General features: G+C 33.2%; 1 protein-coding gene across 1 annotated transcript; it reads right to left on the reverse strand.

Annotated features, from left to right (window-relative positions):
- Positions 1-162: 162 nt before the first annotated feature.
- LOC143911175 (G-protein coupled receptor Mth2-like) lies at positions 163-27,667 on the reverse strand. Its single transcript, XM_077429944.1, has 8 exons — positions 26,479-27,667; positions 18,690-18,952; positions 13,717-13,897; positions 11,987-12,065; positions 2,845-3,029; positions 2,586-2,769; positions 2,263-2,453; positions 163-540 (listed from the first exon to the last, which is right to left on the reverse strand). Exons 1-8 carry the CDS (start codon positions 27,431-27,433, stop codon positions 380-382), a joined length of 2,199 nt encoding a protein of 732 aa, XP_077286070.1. The 5' UTR covers positions 27,434-27,667; the 3' UTR covers positions 163-379.
- Positions 27,668-27,679: the final 12 nt, after the last annotated feature.

Here is a 27,679-nt window from a genome sequence, read left to right on the forward strand (position 1 = left end):
AAAATTCATAAATATTTCTCACCTTCAAAAATCAAGTTGCAAACTAACCAAGAATTCGCTTTAAATTTCTTTAAAAGATGGGGTTGCTTAAAGCAAGAGATGCGAGGAATTCTTTGAAAACAAATATTTATATGCAATTTATAGTCACATATTTTTTTTCTTGTATAATTCAATTTCTATCCCATTGGTTTTGTACATATTACGCGATTTCCACTGTACATATGCATATATGCATGTTTCATGATAAAACTAATAGTAAAATTAATTATATTCGTGTAACTTAAAATAACAGATTCTAAATTGTAGTTCCTATAGAAAGAACAAATTTTATTTTCAGTTTTATGAATGCATTTATTATAAATAATTTGTTTGAATAAAACTAAAATTTTCCTTTTTCAAGTAATTTCGGCAACAATGATGTATTTTCTATTTCAGGCATTTGAATGGCAGGAATGCTTTTCCTTGCATCAGAAGTAGAGCCCGTTAGTCCCGTGGACATGGTAACATCGCTTTTTGGTCGTTGCACAAGTTTATCAATGCCTGAAATAATGGGAAGGTAATCACAGCAATTAGTTACAAAAGCTTTTAAGCACACCTTATGCGGCACATATAATATATAGCAGTGATGGAAAGCAGTACAGTGAAATGTTAAACATTAGTAAATTTGAAGATAAAATGTTATAACATATTTATTGTATTATTACTTAAAATACGGAATGTTTATCATATGTTAATACAAATTGAATCTAGCATGCTTCAAACATTCGAAGCCTGAAACAGAAAATTATTTATTATATCGTGAATGTTTATTTTTGATGTTTTGAAGAAAACACAAAACCATTTAGAATTTGGACATAATTCAAAATAAAATTATGCTCATTCTTCAACCTCGTAATAAATGCGATTTTCACCATAAGATTTGTACTCATTGGAATACCTAAACAGTCAGTTTTTTCAGCAAAGCGAAGGTCACTAATGTCACTAATTAATTAATCATGCGCATTCGAAATTAAATAGCACTAATAAATACTGAAAAATAAATTTAAATATCACAGATATCATTAGTAAAGGTCATCTGATGGAATTGGACATAAGGAGTTTAGGATCTTCATTTGTTGGTTGACTGCTCGAGCTTTTGGATCCTAGAAATAAATTGCTGGGTAAAATAAATGATTCGGACACTTTTTTCATTGCAACAACAAATGTTGATGGTATTTGCACTACATTAATTTTTTATTGAACCATACACCAGAAGTTACTGGATGGTTATTTGTTAGTAGAACTGCTGTTCCTCGAGATTATGTTATGGATATCAAAAATTGTCAATCAAATTCTTAATATATCAAGAATTTCAATCGAAAATAATACCCAAGTTATAATAAAAAATATAAATTTGTTGAAATTAGAATAAAATTGGAATTTTATACATTTACCAATGACATATATCTTTGTCGGAGATGAGGCAGAAATAAATATTGGTGTTCTGTAGATATTTCATGCATTAAAAAGTATGCATAAGCTCCAAAAAGGCTTAGAGCCACATTAGGGCTTCCAAGCCGGCTAAAACCGAAACCAAAAACCGGCTTTTTTGGCTCGATCAACCGGCTTTTTATGATTTTCTTAATTTTTTTTTCCTCAAAACTAATAATTATTAATTTCAAATTGCTATGAAAGATCAAAAGAAATTGTATATCCAAACTTTCTTAAGAAATAAGCTTATATTTCTATGTACAACAAAAAAAAAGGTACAGCACTTAGCGGTGGCATTGAGATTAAGTAATGGACTTAGTAATGAGGTAAGACATTATTTTTTAAATATATTCTTGATAGCAGTTTATTTAAATCATTTAATTATTTGTGCGTATTCAGGATCTGCCATTGTACGGCTGTGATATACAATACAAATTTTATTATTTGTAATAATCAATATATAATAATGATCTTATGAAAGTTCATAATCTTTATAACTCAATTTAATTTATAAGCAATTATTTGTTGCAAAATATATTTATAGTTTTATTTTCGATAATTTTTTTAAAAAATCTAAATTTTCTGAAACCGGTGAAAGCCGGTTAACCGGCTTTTTATTTGTAAAATTACCGAAAACTGGCTTTTTTTTTCGGGCGATTTTTTGGAACCCCTGGAGCCACACGTTTAATTCAACAAAAATATGTTCAAAAAACCAACCAAATTTTCAAAAATATCATATCGTCCAAGACTTGAAAAGTATTATAAAAACCGAATAATGTAAATGTATTTTACCTAGACGTTTTTTCATTAAGAAGAATATTTTTCTTTTCAATACTAGTATGAAAAATATTGGAACTCCTTGCAATACGTTTATAGTATCTGCGACATACCACAACTCCATCGGTTCACTATATAAACTTGACAGTATCTCCAATATCCATGACATGCCCATTACAATGAATAACTTCAGATTCATTGTATATCTGAAATATTCAATAACACACATCTTGAATTAGTCTTCAGGTTAAAAAAAATTAGCAATATTTCATACCAAAAACATCAAACAATCTGTTTTTTAATGAAATACTGTTTTATTTACATATAAACATCCTTACTTTGCTTTGTCTGCTGTGAATCTTTTTCGACAGCGTTCGCCCATGCTTCCAGACTGTATGCGGTGTAATTCAGATTTAACTTTGTTGCAATAACGTGCTGTCAATATGAAAAATATCATATTCAAAAAGATCTGTATCCCCACCGGCAAAATGAACAGTATTAATACCGGAGCCTTGAATGTACCTAAAATATAATTCCATGAATATTCTGATAAAAGAGTACAGAGTTAGATACACTGTATAACTTCACGACACTCACTAGTTGTAATCCAGCATTGAGAAGCACCTATATTCGGATCCAGCCATCCCGGAGCTACATTGTAAATATCTATTAAAAATGTTAAGATTGAAAGGCAAGTTGGAACTCCCCAAGCATACAGGCTGTATTTAATGAACCTCATCCAATCTTTGCCGTGTCGCATTATTTGAACTGTGCCAATATTCCTATGTAAAACAAATATAAATTGTATTATACAGAGAGTAGTATGATGTATTTATTACATAAAAACTTATACCATAGGTAAATATAGTATTGTAGCTTGGGAATATGAGAGAGAGTGTCCACTGTCTGTGCATTCGTGGGTGAACAATAGAGACCCCAGATTAGACTAACGGAACTCAGTAAGTGCCCGAACAAAGTATACGCTAGAGTTCTCACTGACCTGGGCGAGTGCATGCGTACCCAATGGACTCGCCAGGGCAGACCTTTAAATGCCTAGACAATAGACACATTAATGGATCGGAGAAGCTGTGATGGACAACTTGTCCTTTATAAGGATTATCAGATTATTCTGGAGTGAGCGGTGGTTACGTGTGGACCTCCTGAATGGTTAAATAAATGCTGTGAAGCGACTTTGGCCTTTCATTTGGATCCTGAACCCACCCCTACGCAACAGTATAATATTTGAACCATCAAAGTATGAAATCTTAGGTATGTATTTTAAAGTTAGCTCCACTTGAACTGTTGTTTTATGTAAATATAATCTAAAACTTATTTTTAGCATAGATTTTGCCTTTCTGGTGAGTATATTTGAATGTAAAAAATAAAATTTATGATCACATTCATTCTCTTTCAACTTTCACAACTTCGTTATATTAGGCAAAACGACATCCATTTATTTACTATATAAAGAAGAATGTTTGTATATTTGTTTGTTTTCAATTTAGAACCACCAAATTTGGTTTACTATCTCACGGTACATTAACTTATACCGACAGTGGCGTAGCGTGAATTCCTGATGCCCCCCGCAAAATATATTAAGGCGCCCCCCCCCCCCCCCGTATATTCATATTATTTACTTACATCAAAATAACTTTCCAAATTAATAATTTATACCTTTTTTACGTAACGGTATATGTACCTATATATCGAAGTGCATTGATAGTTTAATCTAGACGACCAACAAGCAGTGCACAATCTGTTTAAAGTAACTGATGGTGAATTTTCCTTAAAAACTTCCCACTTGCTAATGGTGACAGCGAAAAATTTATAAATTTTATTGGTTTTAATCATATAATTTTGTTTTATTGTTTACACATTGAAAAAATATATAAGAATAAGAGAATTCTCAGCAAATAGGTTGAAGTGGCACTGACGTCCAAAAGATGGAAAAAGACGACAGTCTTCTAGCCCTATTGGCATAGATCAATTACACACTAAGGATGAATTCAAAATATGTACACTACCGTCCATATGTTTAAGACCAAACCTATAACTTGTTTTCTCACGTCCATAAAATTAATTTAGCGTGAAATAGTTCAAATAAATGAATATATATATGTGTGAATATACGAAAATAAAATGTTTTTCCACAAACCCTTAGCTTTAATTTGAACAAAAAAAAACAGGGATTATCCCATTGGTTTATTGTTTTTTTTGTGTAAGAGTTCAAAATTGTCTTAAACATTCCGCGTGACGAATCGACATATGTTGAAATCCGACAACTTTTCTGTGAGCAGTTAATATTTCGACCTTTTTTTTTTACTTAATCCTGCTGATATGACATAGAAGTAGTTCAAAACAATAAAAACAAATGAATTTGGTTTTCTTGTTTTCTTGTTTTTTCTTCTCTATATTTTTCTTCTCTATATAGAGAAGACAAATTTTTTGGAAGAAATATGGGAAGAAACAAAAATCTTACCATGGAGACTCGAGGAGCTGTTATTGCTCTTTACAATCAACACAAAAACCAGCGAGATATTGCCGAAAAATTAAATATTTCGAAGACTGCAGTACAACAGACAATAAAAAAATTCCGAAATTCCAACAATATTATGGATAAATCAAAATCACGACGTCCCAGAATCACAACACAAGCATTGGATCAACAAATTATACTATTAAGCAAGCGAAATAGAAAAATAACGGCACCCGAAATTGCATCTGAGATAGAAAAGACCACCACATATAGTGTATATAATAATGTATGTACATACATATAGTACATGCACATATAGGTTGAAAAATAAGAGAACTTTTTAAAAAAGTTATTTCTTAAAAATTACTGAACAAATTAAAAAATCAGTGAAAAAGGCGCGCTTCGTGGCGCCCCCCGCATTGCGGGGTCTGCGGGCTTAGTAGCTACGCTACTGTATACCGACAACTTCTCTAACTTAATGTAAAATTTTAGAATCTTAATCTAAAGTTTAGAACTCTAACTTAATCCCTTACACAAATTTTTCTTGCAATTTATTGTTGCTTTTCCTACTTTTTAAATTTTCACTGGCCCGAGCAACGTTGGGCAATTCAGTTAATACTACATATATGAAATCTTAAACATCAACTCAACTTCAACGTATATATTAAACATGAATTATTTACAATGAAAGCATCCATTCACATCTGGAACAAATCATATAATATTGAGAAAAGCAAATACTTCCGTTACTACAGTATACATTTTGAACGTGTGTACAATGCCATGAAAGTGAGTGGTGGATATAAAATGTATTGGGCTTTGAAGTCGTTGGGAAAACTCACGACTTCGACTCCAACGTCGATTTTTTAAATTTAAATTCGTTTTTGTTAAAAATAAATGTAATTTAGACGCGAAATTGCAGTCGGAATTACTCAAATTTTTTGACGACTTTGTTTCCACAGCTACGTATACATATGTGTGTAGGTACGTTTTGGCGGAATTAATTCTACCACCTTTCTAATTTTCTGCTTGCTTATTTGCTATGAAACGATCGGTATCAATTTCTATTATTTTTATTGTCTCTACCGCGATGCCTTGCTCATAATACAATAAAAACGTAAACGCCCACGCAATATTACTTTATGCGAAAATTTCGCAATTTAGCGTTACGATCAATTAAGTTTATTAGGTTATTTGATCGCACCCCGTCATTGTGTGGATCTAAGAAGACTATAAAGACTGAACCCGGTTTCCCATGAAGATTCTCAGTAATTGACGCGGTGATTTGCTTCGAAATTAATCCTGACTCGTTCGAACAATACGAATCATGTTTATTCGCATTTATGGTAAACACTCGGGTCTACTTCCTCAATTCCGGTGATGTTCCTATAATGCATTTATCGCTGGTGTTAATAAACTTTAAACGACGTATGTAATGATCGTAACGGAAACGCCTTGTGGTCAATTCATTAACTATGTATGTACATATCCATATGTTGACTGTTTGATGGTCTCTCGTCAGTAAATGTGAGTCAACTTCCAAAATTAAGTACATAGGTACTACATGCACCCCTATTTATTCTAAAACATTTGCCCAAAACACCACTCAGGGGACGTTAAATGAAACACATAATCCTTTTCATTCTTGACTATAAAAATATACATTTGTTACTTTTGCTAATTCTAGTGAAACTTTTTCATCCAACCACACTTTAGGGTGGAATAATTCAATATTTTAAAAAATATTTCAAAATACTGTAGCGTATACTAAAAAGAGCCGCGGATTAGGCCGAGGCACATCGCTGACTCTGTGCAACCGTTATAATTGGTTTCAAGGATTATCTCTAGACTAAGTGCATGTAGGCTAAACAATGGCCAACGAATTGGCCGCTATTGGTCCCTTCTCAGAAGTGACCGATACCGTGGGACTGAGTGTCGTGGGAATACATATCCGGGTACATGCCTAAACAATAGGGAAGTAACCGGACGTCGAAGATGCTCTGAGCGACCGATCCGTTATAAGGTGGTACTTAGGCGATATCAAAACATTCTGGAAGGAGCACTGCCAGTGTGTGTATCTCCTTAATCACCAATAAATGCTGTGAAACGACTTTGGCCTTTTACTCGGATTTTATTTCGCCTACGCAACAATATATTCAAGTTATATTTAAGACCAAATTCTGACGGTTTGATGCATCCATCATTTCTATTCATATATGTAACTTCAAAATCGTAATAATAGTTTAATCAGCAGTACTCATAAATGTTTCTAAATCTAAAGCTACTACAAATCCTGTTTAATTTCGCTAAATATTTATTCGATTTTCTCAACGATTCTGATTAGATATTATAATACCTATGAATACAGGTGGGACGTCTCCTGTTCGAATTTACTGATTATATCTAGCTTATTGGTTGAGATAGATCCAAACAAAACAAACATCCACCATATGTACATATTTATATAAATTCTAATTATGCATTATGTATTCATTCCTTCGATATATTTCTTTTCCTTCCATAAGAAAATTGGAAACTGTTAAATATGCTTTTTATATAATATGTAAGTATGTAAGTATGCTACTTTAAGAAGAATAAAACTTCTGCAAAACAATAAATTCGCTTTGTAACACATGTAATTTTGTAAAACAAAAAATATTCTATCATTGATTCCAGAAACATGATATATGTATGTATGTACATACAAGTCATTTGCATTTTCATGAAAAAAATAAATCTTATGAAAGAACTAGTGAATCCAAATAGCCTTATTATTTATTCCATATTATATTTATTTATAATATACATAAATCATTCAAGATCAAGTCTTTATGGATTCATTAATACTCTCTCATTTTAAAATTAGAAACTACATATTTTTATTTATGCCATACTTTTTACCTTTTCAAGTAGTAGTAACAGTAGATGAAGTTTTGTGATCATGCGAAAATTCAAACTGGAGATTGAAATTTTTTTTACATGTAATAGAAATTATAAATTTTATACCCTAATATTTTTACCTGAACCAGAAGTAGTGTCATACTTTTACTCTAGAGAATCGAGGTTTTTTATGTTTTCTTCAGAAAACTTTTGGTTTATTGAACTGAAATTTCATATCTATAAGTTTAAGCTTAATACCAAGTTATGTACAAAATTTGGTAAACATCTGTCAACCGGAAATGGCAGTTTACTCTTGTTCGATTTTTCTTCCACTATAGTTTTCGACCCCTTAAACATGTGTGCGCTTCACGAAAAAATTCAAGTATAATTCTCGTATCTGTGTGATGAAAATAAAATAAAAATCACTAAATTTAATAAACCGGAAGTGGGATTGTTTCCTCTTAGAAAGGTCAAAAATGTTGTGGCCACTATTCTGTTCACATCCCTTTACGTATCAAGATGAAAATTTATATTTGTATTCTTTATGTACTAACTTAGAGCTGATAAGGTTTTGCTCAGAATTCGTAAACCGGAACAATATTTCATTATTTTATTTTGATCTTTTAAATTATTTTTATTTTCTTGATATTTAATGTGTATAATAATTATATTGATTTGAAGTAATGAAAAAATTTCGAACAAAATCTGACAACCGGAAGTAGAACTTTTGTCTTGTGTAAGTTTCCCTACATTTGCGCTCAAGTTGTATCGAAAATGCTTTCATAAACGTGTGTGTATATTTAATTTTTTTATTTATTTTGTATACATTATAATATCAACTATAAAATAGAAAAATTCTCTTTAGTGTCTTAATAAGCATATTAGAATATATGCAGTTATGTTAATAAGACTCCCCAAATAAATTTAATTACTACCAGAAAACAATATGATTAAATTATGTATTTCAATAGCGTTTTTATTGTGAAAAGCTGTATAGTATATTTATACATATGTATATAACTAGAGCGGAAGTTTAGAACAAATACAATATATTATATGAGTATGAATAGACATGTGAGAAGAATACGATACATGCGTACGTTCGCTTTAGTCGAAAGACGTTTGCGTCAATATTTCCCAAAGTAACGAAACGATTTCAGCAGGTGTTTTACTCATCGTTCATAACGTGTCCAAAATAAAATCATATAATGTATAATATATTATCAGGAACAAAAAAAATGGATACATTGGTGGCTACACTAGTAGGTATAATACATGCGTCGGATATGAGTAGCGTCAAGGTTGGTTCGTTCAAAACAAACACCGTCAATTTAAACATAGGCGATGATAAATGGCAGGGGGTGAGCGATGAAAACGATCGCCTCGTTTGATGATGATGATGACCTGCGGCTGAAGCGGTCTTTTGTTAAAATTTACGTATTAATAAGATGACCAGTTGGATCAAATCAGTCAAACGCACTTTGAAATGATCAGCAAAGAATACAAGTTTCTGGAATCGAATCGAACCTAAGCTATATTTATTCCACATAGATACATATGTTAGTATTACAAATCTACGTAAAGAAATAGTATCTTTAACTATACTCAATTTTGCTTATACAGATACCCTGTAACCTGTTACAGTTGAAGTGTACCTTCCAGTTGTAATATATGTTGACTAGTTTGAATATATTCCATCTAGCCTGGTAACAACTACTGTTATAGTTGAAGTGTACCTTCCAGTTGTAATATATGTTGACTAGTTTGAATATATGCCGTCTAATCCACGTAAGTTGATTCATATGGCGAATTATGTACATTCCAACTGGCCAAAATATATTACAAATGAAAATAAAGTTCAACTATATGTAAGTTAGTACCAGGTTGGATAGAGAGATTAGGTTTTCGTGAAAACGTCACTAAGACTAGTAAATTGAGTTGGAAAGTCACATTTTTTATTTGAACACATTCTTAGAGTTATCGTAACACGGTACTCATTATCTTTATTCGTAATACCTAGCAAATATTAGCGCGTTTTTGAATTTTAAAGCATTCGTAAAAACATCTGAGCTGTCAAAATATAACTTTTATATTACAACTGAAAATACACTTCGACTGTGACATATACAATAATACTTAAGTTCATTTAATTTATACTCTACTAAATTTGATGCTTATCATATTTCACATTGTAAAACACTTTTACAACAATATATGCCATATATGGCATATATTGTTGAAATTTTCTTTGTGGTTTCATAGAAGGAATTAAATGAATTTTGATATGTAGCAGTGGCGTGCGCTGAAATTCTCTCTCTTTTTGTCGTACAGCATTACTTAATGTGCACGAGAAGGATACAAGAGGAACAGCCTGTTCCTCTTGTATCCTGCTCGTGCACATTAAGTAAGGCTGTACGACAAAAAGAGAGAGAATTTCAGCGCACGCCACTGATATGTAGGTATGTACATATGTAGATAGAAAACGATTTGAGTTGTCCTTATGCTGCGTACGCACCAAACCAACGAACGGCCCCCAGGCCAACTTTTTAAACCAGTAGCGTACAAAATATCGAAATAAAAATTAAATTTAAAAATTGAAATTTAATATCAAAATTAAAACTATTATTATTATATTAAAATTAAATTCAAATATCAAAATAAAATTATAATCATTATATTAAAATTAAAATAAAATATTGAAAGTTAAAACAGAACATACACAATTTAAATAAATTTTCGAGATTGAGCTAAAATTAGATCATCAACAATCACATACAGGTAGTCCTCGACTTAAGATGTTTTGACTTACGTAGATACGCACTACGATCGAAAAAAAATCAAAGAATTATTATTTTTACTTCCTCATAAAACACCGCTACTGTGTTCGGCCGTCGATGATCGGCAAAAAAAACTTTTGACAAAAAACCGTCAGTGCGGTTGTCGATGTTTTGTCAAAGGGTTTTTTTTTTAATTCCATATTTTAAGTCGGTCGACAATCACAAACAAAAATCACACATCATTCGATAACTTTTACCTCTGAGCTGATTTATTTATTAATATTATTTCCCTTTGTGATGACCGACAAGAGATGTATTTTAATCGAATGGGAGCGAATTCATGAATATACAAATACAATCTCAAATCAACTCATACAACCATATATAGGCTAATGTGTGATGCCATATAATTGTTTTCTCAGAGGACAGTGGATATCGTGACGACTTTTAAGAAATAATAACAAGATTATTTTTCGCTCGTAAGCATAGAAATTATAATATTTCTCTAGTTGTAAATGCGTATCGTCGTAATTCAAAACATTGTTGTAATTCAAAACATCAACGATGATCTAATTTTAGCACAATCTCGCTCTTTAGCTTAATTTTATTATTTAATTTAATTTTTATTTGGATATTTTGTACACTACTGGTTTTAAAAGTTGGCCTGTGGGCCGTTCGTTGGTTTGGGCGTACGCAGCATTAGACACTGACATTAATGAAACCAACACAGATTAAGAACAAAGTAACGACGCAGTGTGACATTTACGCCGATTCTTTAGATTAATTACAGGTATATTAAAATTCAGTAAAGTGTGTACATTAAAAATTGCGCTATCTATTTGAAAGCCACTTTATGACATAATTATGACGTGAACTAATTTTCATAGTGGACGAGCAGATTATTATTAGCTTTTGATAAATTGACGATGAAATATCACAAAGGAACAAAATGAATTATCTTTTATCAGTACCCAAGCGACCACCGATAAAATTAACACGCATACTTAATTAGCTAGTTGTTTTTAATTATAGAAAAAATAATTCGCCCAACAAAGTCAACAGAAAAACATACTATCTCACTTAACAAAACAGAAATCAATCACACACACACACACACACTTTCATTGAAAATTTCACTGTTTATTTTATGTCATTATAAAAATTTAGGGCATCGATGATGAGATTGTGTGTTTATTTAGAAATTTACACAACCAATTTCACACCCACTGATGCTTCTCAGATGTTCGAACATGTTTTTCTAAAGCAAACATTCACTAACGTTCAAACATTAGGATACAGCACACTACCTGCGAATTAACACTGCTAATGACTCTATTTTTTTTTCCTATAATTTTGCATATAAATTTGTCACGTTTAAACCACTCCTATCCGTTACAAAAACCTTAGTTAATTAAGGTTTTTGGCGACCCAATATCAATTATTCCAAATAGTAACCATTTTTTCGCTCAGCAACATATAATATATATTACATGTTTCATTCGACGACCGAATATGTGTATTTTATTTAATATTTGCACATATGCAATAGCGACACAATAAATAAATTAAAGAAAAGCCAATTAATATACAAAAAATAGCCACTCACCCAAATGTCCACCATATGTCGAAGCACATGACATTCAACCAAGAGAAAGCCGACAAGAAACTAAAGTATATAACGTATCCTGAAAAAACAATCAAAAACCAACAATTAAATATTGCCTGATTTATTTTTGAACATCTACAAATTTTTCCACGACCAATTTTCTGCAAATGAAAAATATATAAATCATATTGTTTCCAGCTGGCGACATATCAAAACATATTTCGCACGTTTAATATAAATTTTCTTTGAAATTCTGCTATCAAAGTTTCATATGAATGTACATATGTATATATTACATCAACAACGCCCGAGGGCGCCAAATAAGTTAGGGCACCGCATAATGCGCCAAAGGCGCTTTAAATTTTAAAATTAGAGCGCCAAAATCCATACAAAATTTTAGATTAGAGCACCAAAGGCGAAAGTTTTTTCTAAGGGTGTTTAAAAAAATTGCCCGAGGGCGCCATTAGGTGTAAGGCCGGCACTGCACATATACATATGTACATATGTATGTACATAAAAAGGATAACAATAGCGTTCTCATGATTGTTGTTCTACATATGTATAGGTAATACCTATTACATAATGGGTATATTTACAACAATTTTTTAAAAATTGATTTAACCCGGAGCTAAATAAATTTGGCTTTGAGTGAGATAAATTATAAATTTAATTAAATTTTAGCAGTACAACGAAAATATAACGAAATTGAGTTCATCGTACTGTCATAATCAATTAAATATGTGTATATGTTTATGTTTTTGTATGCATGTATGTACATCAATATCGATGATGTACAAAAACATCGTTTGAAACAGATTGACTTTTCTTTTCGATTTACTATTAACTATTAGCCAGCAGCATGGCTCGGTAGTTGAGCTTTTGAATAACCTCGATTGAAAAGAATTTATTCTGGGTATATTATTAGTAATGCTGCAAGATCAGACTTGGATACTTATGACTCCAAGTCGATCGTTTCCTATCATAGTTTGCCAATTTTTCTGATTTCATTGTTGAAACGGTTCCTCCGTTCAATTGGCTAAAACCCCATCCTACCCACTATGTCACCACTATTTGAGTATGATTTATATACAATAAAATATATGTACAAGTTTAAAATTCATAGATGTCTCGTTAGCTTGCAGTTTTCAGTTTCTCGTATTTTTACTTGAGGTGTGCGTTGCTTTCGCACGGCACATTTCAGGTATTATTTCCTAACGCATGCGCGCTTTATGTGTTCATGCGTTGTTGTTTATTTTGTACTTGGTTATGTACAGTGTGGTTTTTTTTATTAGAACAGTGATGTGCGGTTGATCTTGTGTGATATTCACGAACAACCGTCTCATTCCCCAGCCTAAAGAATCTCTTAGACTGTATTCGTTGGGGGGGGGGTGGCCTCATGTTGAGGACTTTAAGGGTCAAATTCCTTGACCTATAAAGCCAGCTTAGAGTGTCTCGTAATTCAGCGACTTAATAAAATAATAAAAATGCTGCATCGTTTGTAATTGGCCGGGAAGGCACATTGGGATTTACCTGTTAGACCTTCCTGGTATATATGTATGTATGTAAAATAAATAAATAATAAATAAGGAAATCAAAATCAGTTTCTGCAAAAAGGATTCAACTGATGTTAATAATCTCTCAGTAGACAAAGCTTAGATCGTTCCCAACTTTAAAAATTTACTTTTGAATTGGATCATTTTTGCAAAACTATAAAATATTTAATATTTTACCGAACACTCTGCAATATTGGTCGGGTACAATATACCATTGCACTCTTGCCAAACAGGAGTATGCGACCAACATAGCCGACACATGACACATGATGTTCTTTCCATGGAGATTTTGCAGGGGCGGCAATGCTACATACACCACCAAAGTAGCAGCCAAGAAAACACACGATATCACTAAACCCTAAAAACAAAAACAAAACCGGTTGAACATTATCTAATCTGCATTGAGCATAATAATTATTGCAAATGGACTTATGACATCAAACAAAAGTGTAGTAATTATCTGATAAAAGCACAAATCAGAAATATCACAGCTAGCACCTGATAAAATTCGAAAATGGCCGTAGACTCGTCGTCGCATAATTGAAAGATATCAAAGCTTAAGATCTCATTTCTTTACATTGTTATTCATAATATGCATGATTTCATCGTTGACCCGAATATTTAATGTTGCCTATGATTTGGTAGATTTTTTTAAACCAGGGATGGGAATCCCCCTGTATCACATAAATAAATTATTTATCGTGTGATTTCAGTTCTCATGCAGAACTGCTAGATATTTCAATTTTGCATTATTCAGTACTTGTTATTTAAATGGGCGCCACTCTGTCTTGAAGAAAAAAGTTTTTTTAGAGAGGCACTTCACTAAAATGGGTGACCGGAAAAATGCACTCGAGATAGTTGCACATACAAACTTTCAAAGATGCTCAAGTAGAATTAACGCAATAGAATTCCACAAAAAAGCGTCAAGGGGTAGTTGTATGTTAACCGAAGGTGATAACATTTTTTTTTTAATTATATTGCGTAAGTTATTTTTGAGCGCCTTTGAAAATTAGGACTTCTCGAAACTGCGCTACCATTCAGTGCAATTTAGTGCATCTTTCCGGGAACCCACTATAATGTTATTAGTTACGTAACCGCTGTAACAAATTTATTTACGAGCCGTATAATATATACGCAAATCATATATGTATATAATATCGCTATTCTGTGTCTGCGTAATATAACGCTGGCCATATTATAATGCTGCACTGCCAACAAAACGCACGAATATAATAACAAAAGAAAAAACTTATATATATATATATACTGTTTGCTACCAATGTTTCCTTTGGGCTAATAGACGGCGCCAAGTCTCTGAGCATTTAGCGCCATCTATTGAAAAAAAATTTTTTTTTCTATTGGTGTTTTATATTGTAGGTAGGTAGTTTTTAGTAAGTAGGTAGGATCGCAATATGCGCAATAATCCGTTTACTGTTTCAAACATCGTGTATAAAGATTCACACAGTGTTACCAAACTTAAGTTTTAGCACACATGTCAACTCTACAGCCGGACTAAGTAACAAACTAATTAAAAAAATTCGTATGATAAAATATCTACTATATATGGATCCTTCATTGGTACATTGACATTTAAGAATCGTTAAAAAACTATCGACTATCTTCAGTGGTGACTCGTGAGAATTCATAGAGGGGAGCTGTAGATATTAATCGAGCTCGTTGACCATACCGGTGATCAAATTCAGACAAAAATAGCATGCATATGTACTATACTGTAGGAGGTCTGCAGCCCTGCAGCCTATGTACATATATGGACGGCAAAAATAGCATGCATTTTTACTATACTGGGAGGGCTGTAGCCCCGCAGCCCATATAGACGAGCCGCCACTGACTATCTTACATTTCGGTAGCCTTTATGGCATAAACTCTGAGTTGGTGAAGACTCGAAAAATGAAATCGTACCAAAGAATTGAGATTGGGAATGGGGTTACTTGTTCAGTAAGGGCAGAATCACACAGGGAAGAACGGCACGTCGTATGCTTGACTCCCCGCTGTGGGGGTTCTCCTACATTTCACCAAATATGGGATATACCGTTATCGATCACCGTCAAGCAAGGATAAAATTTTACCGAAAACACTCCAGGGTGTGATTTTGGGATGGTGTGTACTGGGCATGCCATGAATATGTGCTGGGTATGCCACATTTTTTTCGCATGTTTAAAAGTATCTAAAAAAACAAACCACGTGCTACGTTCCTTGCTGTGTGTTTTCGCCCTACACCGTCTGCCCCCACTCCTAATCTTAATGCTTTGGTACGAGTTCATTTTTCGAGTCTTCGTCAACTCGGAGTTTGGGCTATAATTGTCAAGTGACATTCTGTCCACGGACAGATCTAAATAATTTTAGCATCAGTTGTATTTGACGCTTGGTACTCGACGTATGTCCGATAAAAATTTCTCTGTTGGTTTATATTACTCGCAAGATGAGCAAGCATCGGTGAAAATTGCACAATACATTCAAAAATAATAATCTGCAGCGCGTTTATCGTATGTTTAACGGAGAGCTGAATGAGGTTGATCTATTTGGTATTTCCCTACATCAATTCAGGTCTAACATCAAGAGAATCTTGACCGATTGATTCATTTCTTCTCCTATTCTATTTTTCCAATATTTCCAATATTTTTATACTTTAGTTTAGTTATGTAATGTGCTATTTAATCATATTATAGCTTTCATTCTTTTCCTTTTCATTTGTTTATTTTGTATTTACCTTTTTCATTTGTTTTATATTTGTAAATTTCAATTTCTTCTTATATTCTATTTTATAACCTTTTCCAAATATTTTAATACTATAGTTTAATTATGCAATGTTTTACATATTTTGTCATGCCTTTATTCTTTACTTTTTAATTTGTTTTCCTTATATTTATCTTTTTCATTTTTGTAAAAATCTATTATTGGACTCGGATGTTACATATATTATTTATTTACTATTTGTTTTTTTATACATATCTATTTACATCCTGTCTGTTGATTTTTCAATTAATAAAATAAAATAAAATAAAATAAAATAAATAAAAACACACAATAAACAACATGGGATACATTTTTATAATTGATCCGATTGTATTCCGTGCGATGTAGCGTATTTATAGAGACGTACCGCGTAAAATTGACAACAATTATTTATTCGTAAGGGCCCCTCTATTCTTATTACACCTCTCTGGTGGACCCCTTAAATTTTATTTTCCGGCCTCTTTTGAAATCTACTAAAACAACAAATAGTAAAACCACAATTGTACATGCCGACCGCACTAATCCTTATATGGACCGTAAAAAACTAGTCAAATAGTACATGACGCCTTTTGAAAATTCCAGATTTATCTCGGAAGGTGTAACGCATAATCCGAGTCTCAATTAGAGACGAGCGCCGAGCAAATATTTGGAAGCAGCAAACGTTTGAAGTGTCAAATGACGCGTACGCAGCGAGAGAAGGACAGAGGGGGTTTATTAATAAGCGCGAAGGGCAAAAAAAGCCTTTAATCCCATTTGAGAGGACACATGGGGGGGAGGGAGATATGTAATTTAGACCCCTCCGTAATCCAATACCCTTGATTGCTTTTAGGCTTATTAGCGACGATAAGCTCGCCTCTTCAGATATACGTTTATTAGCCACCCAATCACTCACAGCAGATTCCCATATTAATTACTGTAATATTGGGACAACCCTGAAAAATTAACCGGAGTGCGCATTTCGCGCTGCGTAATCTCGCTTTAAAGGTTATGTTTTGCGTGCGTAATGGCCGTCAAATATATACATTTGACGATCTAAAAATCCAATCATCCTCATTACAACCATTGTATTATACTTATGCGGATATTAAATCGTCGTGTCTGTTCTAGTGTTTTACATGTCTGCTAAATAGTGATAAACTTAATCCTATTTAGATGAAAACATATGGCAAATTGGACTCAAACAATCAGTTGATTGTCAATTTGTTCCGATTGAATTACGAGTGTTTTAGCTTGAAGGCACGCTATGTAGTGTGCTAGATGTCAATAGTATGTACGTACATATTTTGTCAGTATTAAACAAATATTGGGTATTCGATTTTCTTTTGCTTTTGGTGGATATGGCCGTGTATTACTCATTTTCTTTCTATTTTAATGTTTTTCGTATTCTGTATTCAGCCCCAAATCTACGGGGTGAAATTTGACTGTGGCAAAAATTGGTGTAAAGAAAAAATATCCTTCTGGCGATCCCTCAATGATATTTAAAAATTGGTGTAGGCGAATAGACCAAACTTAGTCATCTGATATAAATGCAATGGACTTTGCAGATGAGTTGCCAGTTCTGTGCAAATTAATAGAAAAACATGTCCCCAAGGGAAGTAATAAAATTCAATACAACATTAATTTTTTACATTGCCAATATGAGTTGCAAGTGGTGAAAGAAGTTTTTCCAAATTAAAGTGGATTGGCCATGATATGTAACTACGAAATTTTGCCGAAAATTTTAAAATTGAAAATTGTTTTTACAACAATAGATGAAGTTATGTTTTTTTTTTACGTCTATATTTCATCTGATACAATGTTTCAAATATGATTACAACAGAACGTGAAATTTGATTCAATATACCGAAAGCTTCATCTCAAACAGATGTGTCCATATATGGAGCTTCGTATTAACAATGATTTAACTTTACTATTTCAATGATTTTTTAAAATATTGTTTATTATACCTTTTGATACCAAATTATTAAACAGACATTGCATTTTTTTGGTGGGTTTCGAATTTATTTTATTAATTTTGTGTCTATATTACATATATTATTTCAATGATTTTTTAAAATATTGTTTATTGTACTTTTTGACACCAAATTATTAAACAGATATTGCTTTTTTTTTATTATTAATTTTGTGTTTGTGATGTTTTTTGAATTTGCTTTTTTTTTAATTAAATGTATAACAGCGTATTATATTATTTTATATACCTATGTATATTCATATTTTTTTTAAACAAGATTTTTATTTTTAAAAATATCTACAAAATTTGATGTTGAAAAATTTTGTTTTAAAATAATAATAAATAAGGGGCGGCGAGAAAGCTCAATCGAGGCCTGTCTATATTCTGTCTGTATGCCGTTATATGTAAGTAAATAAATAACGATATGAAAATATTAAATACTCACTATGCTGAACTTTTGAAGCTTTGCTTTCATCTTGACGATATCTGTGGTCCGTGGGAAACAAACAAATCTAAAGTTTTTCACGTTTTTCAGTTCGCATTTGTGTCGGAATGTTTCCAGGCAATAGTTTGGTCTAGGATCATGTGTTGCAGGCACCACCAGATCACCATTTGCGACATCCAAATAACTTACATCTTGAGGGGAGTTTTCGCTCAGTGAGTATTTTCCTTCGGTACATACTATTGAATACCGGATTCCTATAGTATCTGGTAAGAAAATAGAAAAACAATAGTTATTTGATTGTACATAGTTTACAATATACAATAATATATATATAATTTCGAAAGAGACTTTGTATGTAAGTATGTAAGCAAAGTTTACAGGTTTGGGTGGGAGCATCAAAAACAAATCAAAGTTTCTATGACGACGATATCGAAATCGTTGAACATTATTTATTTTCGATTCAAATAAATTTAATAAGAAAACAAATGAATGTTTACTATTAGATTGTTTAGCCATGTTTAAGCTGTTTATATTACAAATACCGAGCGAAGCCGGGTAAAAACACTAGTATATACAATATAAAAACGGACGCGATGTATGTTTGTGGGTATGTGGGAGTGCATCGACAAGTATGAAGATTTCAATAAAAAGATTTCTGATTTCAGTTCCGATTCTTGATGCCTGTTTCAGTTCCGATTCCCAATCTCTGTTTCAGTTCCGATTCCCAATCTCTGTTTCAGTTCCGATTCCCAATCTCTGTTTCAGTTCCGATTCCCGATTTCTGGTTCAGTTCCGATCGATTTCTGTTTCAGTTCCGATTCCGATTAATTGTTACTAGTATTGTAACATTATTTTAAATCATGTATCAATTTGTTTCCGAAACCACCCGTTGAAATTTCAACGGGCACAACACTAGAATACTCTAAAATCACTAGCTTTCTACGAGTTAGGTATGATATGATGATGAGAATTAGGTAGTTTGGTATTTTATTAATAAGGAGCTTATGAATGAGTCCATCGTGCCAAACCGTGTCAAAAGCCTTTTCTATGTCGAGACATACCATTTCAGTACTTCTCTTCATATTAAAGTTTTTCGTCACGTGTTCAGTTAGTCTTGTTAGTTTTTGAGTCTTGGCATGTCCAGTGCGAAATCCAAATTGTTTATTTATTAATTTCTTATCTACGACTTTGATTGTAGATTATTTTTTCTAGAATTTTGGAGAGCGTGCAAAAACAGCTAATGGGTCGATAATTGGCCAGGTTTTTTGGGCTTTTGCGGGCTTAAGTATACGTTATACGTTATTACGTTGGCTGTTTTCAAGTATTCTGGGAAATACCCGGTGAGTAAACATGCGTTGAATATCTTAGATAATGAAACTAGGGCTTTAAAAGGAAGTTGTTCGATTATGATGTAATCTATTCAATCGCGCCCAGGTGTCTTTTTATTTTTTAAATTACGTATTATATTTTGGATTTCACACAGATGCACCAATTTTATATTTTTAGTACTGTTAGTGGAAGTTTTATTTGTGATTTTAATGGACCGGTTGACTTTATTATGCGTTGGTATGTGATTGTAATGTTGTGTGAGTGTGTGATGTTTTTGTAAAGTAATCAAATTTTAGCTTTTGTGATTGATGTTGACTCTGGTTTACGTTGACGGCCAAACTCTAGCACCAACAGCTTAATTAAAGGGTTAAAAATATGTACATAATTACTAAATCAACACTCTTTACAAAAAAAAAAAAACACGTATAAATTATACTCAGTGTGTGTGATATTATTTTAAATAATTAACACAAAATACTGACATGCAGAAAAAATGTTTTCGTTACAAATTATTCTACGACCAAATTCTACACTCAAACTACAAAAATAACGCCATAGCCAAATATTTACCAAGAAAAATAAATAAATACATAAAACGTAGATACAACATGGATACGTATTAACATAAGAAAATTATAATATAAAGGGAAAAGGTGACATATAACATAATATATTAATGGAATATGTAAATACAATAGAATATTTCATAATGGAATAAATCAAACAGTCTTTTAGCGTATACATTTGAAATTTCAGCATATTGATAAACCATTTGATACCTTTCAAGCGTCAGAAGTATTCACATTGCATAAAACATAATCAGTGCTAACCCTTTGAATGCTGACGTCTTTTATAGAAATCCAATAGAAAGCAGGTATAAAAATTGTAGCTAATCCAAATAAACCCTAGATCACTACCCTAGATAACTACATCCGAGGATTTCGAGTTTTGTAAAGGTGTGTTTAGACGCTCTAATATATCTTGCAACAATATAAAATAAGCAAAAGAAGTCTATTAATTAATGTATCTTTCCAAAAACTAGTTCGATCTTCTTCATTGTTGTTAGAATGTAATGCTCACAATCTAAATTCCAAGCCAAAATGTAAAATACTGTAGCTTATGCTAAAAGGAGCCGCCGGTTAAGTGCAATCGGATTAGGCCGAGGCGCATCCCTGACAGTGTGCAACCGTTATAATTGGTTTCAAGGATTATCTCCAGACTAAGTGCAAGTAGGCTAAACAATGGCCACCGAATTGGCGTAGTAACGGCACCCAGTCCCTTCTAAGAAGTGACAGCGATAGCATGGGACTGAGTGTCATGGGAATACATATCCGGGTACATGCCTAAACAATAGGAAAGTAACCGGACGTCGAAGATGCCCTGAGCGACCTGTCCTTTATAAGGAGGTACTTAGACCATATCAATACATTCTGGCCGGAGCACTGCCAGTGTGTGTATCTCCTTAATCACCAATAAATGTTGTGAAACGACTTTGGCCTTTTACTCGGATCCTCCACCCACCCCTAGGCAACAATACTCAGCAGGGGATTTCCATCTGCTAATTCTACTAAAGTTATAAATTCTGAAATTCGGTGTAAACGAGTCTTTATAAACGTTGACAAATGAATTACAACGCTTCCTTTAAAGGCTGAGCAGATAGTATTTTTTACTTTTCAATATACGACGCCTATATACGGCATTTTGCAGGCCCATAGACTTGTCAGCAAAACGCTGATCGGCGTTGGTCAGCATTCAAAGGTCAGAATTAATGTAAAGCTACAGACCATTGCTCAATGACGAATACATGAATTAGCACTGATGTCATTTTCGTTAATTTGCATTTATTAATCGATTGATCTAGTCGACAAGTACCAATTCAAATCTAGGCGGTGCAACTAAATATGAATACAAACGATATCAATTATACGTCATCGATGATAACACTTTCGCTATAAAGATACGATTGTTTTTTTAAGTGACGTTAGCGAATCTTGACGAAAATCAGAAGGGCTCAATATGTGAAAAGACTATTATTTCCTGTCCAAACACCTTGAATTTTAATCAATAAGTGCGCTATTTTCGGCGAACGCCATATCTTCAGTCAATATCCGGTAGAACGAGTTTGAAATTCAAAAAAAAAAAATAACATGGACAATGAAAATATAATGAAATTGCATACTTTGAATATTTCCGTGAGTTTTAACGTAGATTTTTTTAACTTTTACCTGCCTGCTATATCGTATTGAGAGCTAAAAATAAAATTTCTGGAATTTTTCTTTGTTTATTGGTTTATTAATATATTCGACCAGACTTTGGTTTCACATAAACTAAAGAAAATTAATAAGTCAAACAAACTTACATATTTCTTAACACGGTTTCTATGAGATGCGAAATTTCGTATACGAAACGGATCAATCGTATAGTTCTGAGAATCGATCAAAATGCCCAAATCAAATTTCTAATCAAACAACGAACCTACGCACGTACCAATTTTTTGTAATCATACCAAATTTTACCACGAAAAACAATGGATTAACGTATTGCAAATTAATGCGAAAACTACTATGCAATTATGACAAATCGATTCAATCTACATATTTTGTAAAACGCCTATATTTGTATATTAGAGATCCACATAAATTAGATAAAGCTAATGCTATCTCATGGAGATCATTGGCCTATCATATAGCATTTTTTTAGCCTTCTCAATTTATACAGTGCTATTTTTAATTTATTGCAGATATATATGTATATATATATATATATATATATATATATATATATATATATATATATATATATACATATATATATATATAGATTGAATACATATCTTATATATCGTATGTGAGCAGATTAACAGAATTAGCAGATGGGTATTTGTATGTCAAAAAAAAAAATTATATGTATACACATGTTAAATGTAAAATATCTAATAGTGGTAAATAATTTTGTTATAATTTGACATTAAGCTATGAATTGGCTCAAATTCAATATATTTATAATAAAATATCAAACACTGTTCAGTGCTAAATCTAATAAACATTTGGTGATTCTACTCGGTCTATTGAACAGTATTTTTTTTACTATGCAAACTATAATTGTACATAAGTGTAAAATCACAAATATTCAAAAATAGTCACATGAAGTCATCGTCTTCGTCTAGTTGTCTAATGTGACACAAACAACAATATCTATGTATAACTACATGAACCTATAATGGAAACCAGTAATTACCAACCTATTTAGACTCTTGGAAACCCATTTCTTGGACTCTTGGAAGCTGCCCCACGCAAAGTTTGGCAAATTTTTATTCATCAATTAACGTGTATTTCAACGTCAATATCTGTATAATAGGGTTTTGCCCGTTGATTTCAACGGGGTAACTTCGCAAAGGAATTGATACACAAAATTATCATATACATATATAATATCGCTATTATGTGTGTCTGTCTATCTGAGATGACGCTCGCCGTACTATAATAGTCGTTTCGATTTGACATACATATGTATGTCATAGCTAAACCACTGCCAAAACGTATACGAATTTAATAACAAAAGAAAAAAAATTGTATACTGTTTGCTACCAATATTTCCTTTAGTTAAATAGATTGAATTTCTATTGGTGTTTTATATTGTTTATATATATGTACATAGGTAGGTAGGTAGTTTTTACCATTTTTTTCATACTAAACAATTAAATATAAATATTATATTAAATTGAATATATTTAAAAAGTGTTTGAAAAAAATTCCACCGCGTGGGGATCGAACACAGGACTGACACATTTCTATTAATTTTTTTTTTTATTTAATAACTTAGTATGCCAACACCCATGCGATGATTTTCATCGGGTACAACACTAGTTCTAAAATAAAAATGCGGTATTCGTTGCAACGCTCACTCGGCACTCAGTATCAGGAGCACATGTCAGACTATTATTACCCCCCCACCCCACCCCTGCACTTCCCCACTACCCCGCTTCCCCGCGTCTCCTCGACACGATCGAGCGTCACACCATACCCTTATGCATAACGTATACTCTTGCTATTCTACAATTTGTTTATCCATACTTGTCGACACGTCCGCCATATATCCACATACGTACATTCCCAAACACATACATCGCATCCGTTTTTATATATATTATATTTATTTACATCTACATTTTATCATTACATCTATCTGTACATATTATTTATATCATTTCATTGAATAAATTGTGTGTGTACTTCCATTTCGATACAACAAAAAGTTAGGATGACGTATTATTTTGCATTAGATAAAAAAAAATACCGCATTCTATGTGATAGTTCAAGGCAAAAATTTTCACAACAAACAGGTAGCATATTCAAAATGCGAATTGGTGCGAATCAGTCAACAAGTCTAGCTCACAGAACAATATACATATAATTTCTACGTTGTAAATAATTTAGAAATCATCAAATTTAGAATTTAATATTTTACTAAGCATCGACACACATTTAGACTGGAAAATATCTAATAAATATTATTTTAAAACTAGTGTTGTATAGATTGTGAGATATTTCAACGGTAAACGGACTACTAGTCAAATGTGAACCGGTCACAGGACAACCGGTCGCTCTAGATCGGTCACACGTGATCACCCGTCACACTAAAACTGGTCACACCCTAAAACTGGTCACGAGAAAACCAGTCACACCCTTAAATCGATCAATCAGGTTTTCTCGTGACCGATTTTAGGGTGTGGCCAGTTTTCTCGTGACCATTTTTAGGGTGTGACCAGTTTTCTCATGACCAGTTTTAGTGTGATGGGTGATCACGTGTGACCGATCTAGAGCGACCGGTTGTCCTGTGACCCGTTCACATTTGACTAGTAATCACCGAACCATTTCAACGGACAGTTTCGGAAAAAAATTGGTACATTAATTAAATTTAAGTTATATGTTTAATAATAATAACAATTAACAAAAATGAATAAGATATACATATGTCGCTGTATGTTCTCGTTTTTTAAAACATCAGTTATAATATACATACATACAATGCAATATTTGTGCGCGTTATTATTGATCCGACGGCCTGCCAGCTCCAAATGAATCACGGACCAAAATCGCCTAATATTTACATATACCCAGGGTGTACTATCAACACAAAGAGATCATTGGTCGATGGGTCGCGAAACCTTATTGGTTGTTGAATACAGCTTATTCATACGTCGAGGCCTTTTTGGCGCGAACGCCAGATCGGATCAGCGCTAGTAAACCAATGGTCGACGAGCACCAATCTCCCAATCTCTACATTATAAAAATATAATATGTACATATGTATAATCACAATATTTCGTGTTCAAATTTTTGATACATTTTAACAATTAGGGTACGTTACATGTCAGTACAATGTCCAATAGCTATATTTGATAATTTACAAATCTTATCGTTATCGAATAATGAAATTTTCATAATAATGCATATGTGTATTAATAATCATAAGAATTTCTGCATATTCCACCTGTATTTGTTTTCCATAACAATGTATGTATGTAGGTATTAATAATTATAAGAATGTCTGCTTCTTGCACCTGTAATGGTTTTCTATCATTATATAATACAATATACTAAAATATAAATAAAATGTATAATGATCAAAGATCAGCGTTGGAAGGATCTTTTTCAAATAACCATAGACCGCTCCATCAGTGTTCAAAGCAAAAGATCAAAAAAGCGTGGTTTTTCTATTAAAATAATGTTGTACCCGTTGATTTCAACGAGTGGTTTCGGAAAGGAATTGATACACGAATTAAAATAAAAGTTATATGTTAGATATATGTAAATATAATGTGAGGTAAACCAAACCAATCCAACCCGTTCGAAATGATGAATGAATGTGTGTGTGTGTGTGTGTGTGTGTATGTATGTATGTGTCACCCGTCGCTCGGCCTGACGTCGCACATGCCTGTCGTCGCTCGACCTGACGTCACATGACGCTCCACACCCACTTCCCCGCTACCACGCTTCCCCGCGTCTCCTCGACCACTTGACTCTGATTGGCTGTGTGTCCACGGTCTGACACATACCCACATACATGGCGTCTGTTTTTATATATATTATTTTTTACGATAATTTATAAACAAAGAGATACATTATGATTGTAACAAAAAAAGTGTTTAAGTGTTGGCCCAGTAAACGTAGGGTACAATTAATTTTGGATCAATCTGTCGCAATATGAGGTCCAAAAATACACAGTTGATCAATAAATAGAAAAGGTCGAAACATTCTAGAAATATATTACGCATATTAAACACAGCCCTGAAAATTTCCGCGACTGAGACATTAGGCGTATTGTTTACGTTGTGCGTAGTTTTATAATTCACGAGAAAAATTTATGCACGTGAATCACGTAGACAGATTTACAGTACGCGAATCACTTGTTGCAACGACAGGAAGTACATAATAGTTAGGACAATTTTATCTCATACCTGGAGTGGGAGCAGGAACTGGCGATTTCTTATTGGACATGTCATAGAATTTCATTTGCAGACCCCAGTCCTTGCTGGGAATGCAGGATGGTTTGTCGGTACAGTTTTCAGTACTGAATCCATAAATGTATCCTTCGGGACAACACTTTGATACGCAGGGTCCATCGGTGCATCCATCTCTGCATCCCCTTGCCACGAGCGAGCCGTTCAACGTCTCATCCAAGCAGAAAGTTCCAGGCTTCAAGTCGTAAATTTTCTCCGATCGATTCAACCTCAACAAATCCTCGCTGAATTCAAAGTCATAGTCGTCATTTTTGTACTCGTAAACCACTTTAGGTGTGAGACACAACGGTACACCATACTTAATATTTAACAAAGAACTTTCCCCTTCTACGAACTCTTCGAACAGTCCCTTCTTTGACATTTTCCTCTTTTGGTCGCCCACTTCCAAGGGCTCTCTATTGACACACATGTGATTATCAGTGTCGTATACCATGTTGCCCAAACAACACTTGTTGACTGTAGTCATACTGAAAACCACACCACTAGATACAAAATCCTTGACAGGACATGTCACAACTATAACTGACCCGTCGGCGACTTCAGTGGTTCCGTTTTTGTTGACTTCGACGAGGACTTTGTCGATGCAGTACTCCTCGGGTAGTGGTTTAGTTTGAGAAAAGTTCGTTTCGATGTAAAATTCATTGCTGCACCTTTCAGGAAAGCCGTGCAAAAAGTCTTGATCAGCTCTCCCACTGCGCAACGGATGCAAAGTTCTGTTCAGGAAGACCGTGTCATTGTTCGGAAGCGGTTCTGCACATTCGTAACTGGCAAAGGCTCTGTGTTTGATGATGCCCTCGCCATCGTTGCAGCATTTGTTCAAGACAATACACTGAGAATGCACAAAAAAAAGACACAACAACAGCAGCAGAACCAGTTTCTGCTGGGGATGCATCTTTAATACTGTTTTTTTTTTTATCTCACATATTCAAAAATAGAGTAAAATAAAAGATGAGGAGCGATGCTGAAGATTGAGACGAAACAAGCAGCGGACTTATTTGTGGATATGTCTGTACGTATGTGGGTGAAGACGACCTCCTCGCACGAAGCACGGGCAACGATTGCTAGCCAAAATACGAAAGTGCTGTGAATGAATATGTCCGAGACCGTACGAATTCTGACAAACACTGACGATGTGTCT

Source organism: Arctopsyche grandis, chromosome 4 (genome assembly GCF_051622035.1).
Source record: "Arctopsyche grandis isolate Sample6627 chromosome 4, ASM5162203v2, whole genome shotgun sequence".
NCBI classification, from domain to species: domain Eukaryota; kingdom Metazoa; phylum Arthropoda; class Insecta; order Trichoptera; family Hydropsychidae; genus Arctopsyche; species Arctopsyche grandis.

Coding starts and splice junctions, on each gene's coding strand:
- LOC143911175 (XM_077429944.1), bottom strand. CDS start 27,433: ATGCATCCCCAGCAGAAACTGGTTCTGCTGCTGTTGTTGTGTCTTTTT. Junction 18,953..26,478: donor AGTTCCTGCTCCCACTCCAG/GTATGAGATAAA, acceptor TTTTCTTACCAG/ATACTATAGGAATCCGGTAT. Junction 2,770..2,844: donor TCAATGCTGGATTACAACTA/GTGAGTGTCGTG, acceptor ATTATATTTTAG/GTACATTCAAGGCTCCGGTA.